The sequence below is a fragment of the Arachis ipaensis genome, chromosome B1 (genome assembly GCF_059453495.1).
Source record: "Arachis ipaensis isolate K30076 ecotype BB chromosome B1, ASM5945349v1, whole genome shotgun sequence".
In the NCBI taxonomy this organism is placed as follows: domain Eukaryota; kingdom Viridiplantae; phylum Streptophyta; class Magnoliopsida; order Fabales; family Fabaceae; genus Arachis; species Arachis ipaensis.
In genome coordinates, this window is record NC_142436.1 from 69,346,952 (window position 1) to 69,350,106 (window position 3,155).

The 3,155-nt window shown below is 34.0% G+C and overlaps 1 protein-coding gene across 1 annotated transcript; it reads left to right on the plus strand.

Moving 5' to 3' along the window:
* Nucleotides 1–209: 209 nt before the first annotated feature.
* Nucleotides 210–2,531, plus strand: LOC107607970 (uncharacterized). The gene is made up of 5 exons (XM_021120769.2): nt 210–244; nt 1,086–1,320; nt 1,619–1,702; nt 1,949–2,023; nt 2,370–2,531. The coding sequence occupies exons 1-5, from the start codon at nt 210–212 to the stop codon at nt 2,529–2,531; spliced, it is 591 nt and encodes a 196-aa protein (XP_020976428.2).
* Nucleotides 2,532–3,155: the final 624 nt, after the last annotated feature.

The following is a 3,155-nucleotide window of genomic DNA, read 5'->3' on the forward strand; positions in this document are numbered from 1 at the left end:
TTATTTTGCAGTTTTATTTCATGTTTATTGCATTGATTTGGAAGTTTGATTTTGCACCCTTTATGGTGTTGATCATTGCCATACTAAATGATGGTAAGATAATATTGTGCTGAATGACCTTCATGTAGTTTGCTTGGACTGTTGTATGATTTTTCAATGATATTTTCTTTCACCATTATCTCTTTAGGTACCATTATGACAATACCATTATGGACCGTAATTCAAGAAGCTCTAAGGGTGTTGGGTATGCATTACATCCCTGTGCACAGAACTAAATCATTGGAGAGAAATGTAAGTATGATAAGAAAATGATGTAACCATAGAATATTTTAACGCATTCTATACTGCTTCTCAACACTCCAACATATTAATTACCTAACATTATATATATGTTAGTTATCAAATTAGGTAAATGTCATGAAGATATATATTATTGGTAGATAATCATATGATATGCCAATATATATAATTATTAATTAATGGGGTCCGAATGAAGCTTCTTAATTGGACTCATTAGAGTTTGAGAGAAGTAAGATGCAATAGCTTGCTTGCAATTATAATTAGCCATGTAGTTGCCACTGATGACTATCATACTTTTCCCATTTAAGAATCTTGAATGCTAACTTATGTTAATAGTTATGGAAACTGGGGAGTAGCATGAAACAGGTGCTGTTGGTTGTTAAATAAATGAATGAAGGATGGCATTATATCTTGAGAATTTGTATATCATGTTTGATTCAAGTGAATTTGTACAACTTAAAAATTGTGTGCTAGTTTTATGAACACCGAACACCACCATAGGGGTTGACAAATATACATACTGATATATTTATGATGCGAGGGAACTGTGGAATTAACAATCATAGTTTTTGCCAAGTTTTCATTGTAATAATGGTCTATTATCTTTTCCCCCTTTCTATATGTATCGAAATCTGTTTCTCTATGTACAGTGATTTTACAAAACTTTCACCATCTCAATTAATGGGCCATCAGTGCATTTGTAATTAAAAGTTACATTTTATAACCCTGCTCTTTCAATGGCTTTTTATTTTTATATAATTAATATTTTTTTTTTATGTTTACAGGTATATTGAGTTCTATGATGTCATGCCTGTCAACATGGCAATAGCACTTTCTGGCCAATTTCTTCTTGGTCAACCAGTGATGGTGAAGCCATCAGAAGCAGAAAAAAATTTGGTTCAGTCCACAACATCTGTTGCTACTGGACCTGCTGGAGTTATAGGCCCATATTCAGGGGTAGCAAGAAGGCTATATGTAGGCAATCTGCATTTCAATATGACCGAAACTGATCTTCAGATGGTGAGCACTTATTTTTCTTTTGGCCTATGTACAATTCGTCACTTCTAAATGAGTCTCTAGATTTAATAGACCGTAAGGGGTCGTCATGATATGATACAATTCTGATTGTAGAATGAGCTAGACTCATGTACTTAGAATGTATCTAGTGTTTTTGTTTCTCTTCCCTTTCTTTGTCAATTAGTTGAACTCAGGATCTTGTTTTTCCTTCACATTTTATTGATTTATTATTTTTGAGTCCAATCTTTCCCCTTCTAATTGCCTGTTTTATTCTCTTGTCTTCCTTGGTCTCATTTTTTAGGTATTTGAAGCATTTGGTCAGGTTGAGCTTGTCCAGCTGCCTCTTGATGAAAGTGGGAACTGCAAAGGTTTTGACTTTGTGCAGGTGATTAATCATGACTTTTTTGTTTGGTTAAATGCATTCAATTTTGGTTGCCTCTTCCTTTATGTTTTTATAACTTCTCCTTTTCTAAAATTATATGTTATAGCAATATTTGAAGAGGTTGTCCATATTCTATGCGGAAGCTTTGATTGTATTGAACTACAGTCTGTAGGACTTGAGAGACTAGTCTTCTATAAAATTGCATTTTTTTCTAGCAGTGTCAGTTGATTGAACCATTGTTTATTGTAGTTTGCATGCCTTGAAGATGCGAGAAATGCACAGAGCTTGAATGGTCAATTGGAAATCGGTGGCAGGACAATCAAGGTACGTACTATTGTTTTGTCCTTAGATATGAGTTTAATGGTCCTTGTTTGACTTATGTTAGGTTTTATATTTTGGTGAAATTTGAGCTCATGCTTATTTTGGAGAACGTGCATTACTAAAATATCAAAATGAGCACTCAGCTTGTGGAATATAACTTAATTTTCAGGAAAATAGACAATTTAATTTCACGCACGTTTCTTTCAGTATATTTGGTTGTAGGTAGAAATCAGTAGGGATGAGCTCTGTCATAAATTTATACATTAGATTCATCTATGAAAAGTTCACATGTTATCACCTACTAGTGGAAATTGTGACAGTTATGAACACTAACTTTCTGTTATTGCAGGACAAATTTGGGGTAAGGTCTCCGAGACATAGCTCTGCAGAAATGATGGCAGCCCTTTACCTACAAGTCAGCATTATTAGCCAGGCACTAATTTTTGTCACCAAGTCTTGCAGCTGGTCCTATGTTGAAAGACATGGTCTTCTTCTATTGGGTTCTTCATGATTGCTCAGCTGGTAATCTTAATTCTTTTTGTTCTCCTCTCAGCAACCTAATATGTAAAGATAGGTGTTGGCTTGGTTTTCAGCGGCGGTTATGCCAGCGGTTTTTTAGAACCGCCGCAAAATCAAATTACAACCCCCTAATAGGCGACTTTGTGGAACCGCTGGAATTTCATTTTGCGGTGGTTAAAAACTGTCGCAAATCCCTAAAAAAACTGCCGCTATTCGGTGTATAATGAAAATAAACTCCTAAAACTAGAAACACTAAAAAAAAGAAACGAAAAAGTAAATATCTATAATAACCAATAATATGGCACACGTTTGCAATTTCCCGGCAATGGTGCCATTTTGACGATTAGATTCTTGCTAGTAAATAATTTTATAAGAATAATCACATTGTAAGTATAGTTTCTAAACCAACAGAGAATCCTTTCGTACAAAAGTTTGGTTGTCACAAGTAACAAAATCCAATAAAATTTATAACCGAAGTATTTAAACCTTGGGTCGTCTCTCAAGGAATTACAGGGAAGTATGATTTATTATTGGTTATGGAAAAAGGTATATTTTTGGGTTTTTAAAATAGGGAACAGGAAAATAAACTGGCAACAATTAAATTAATTATCATGAA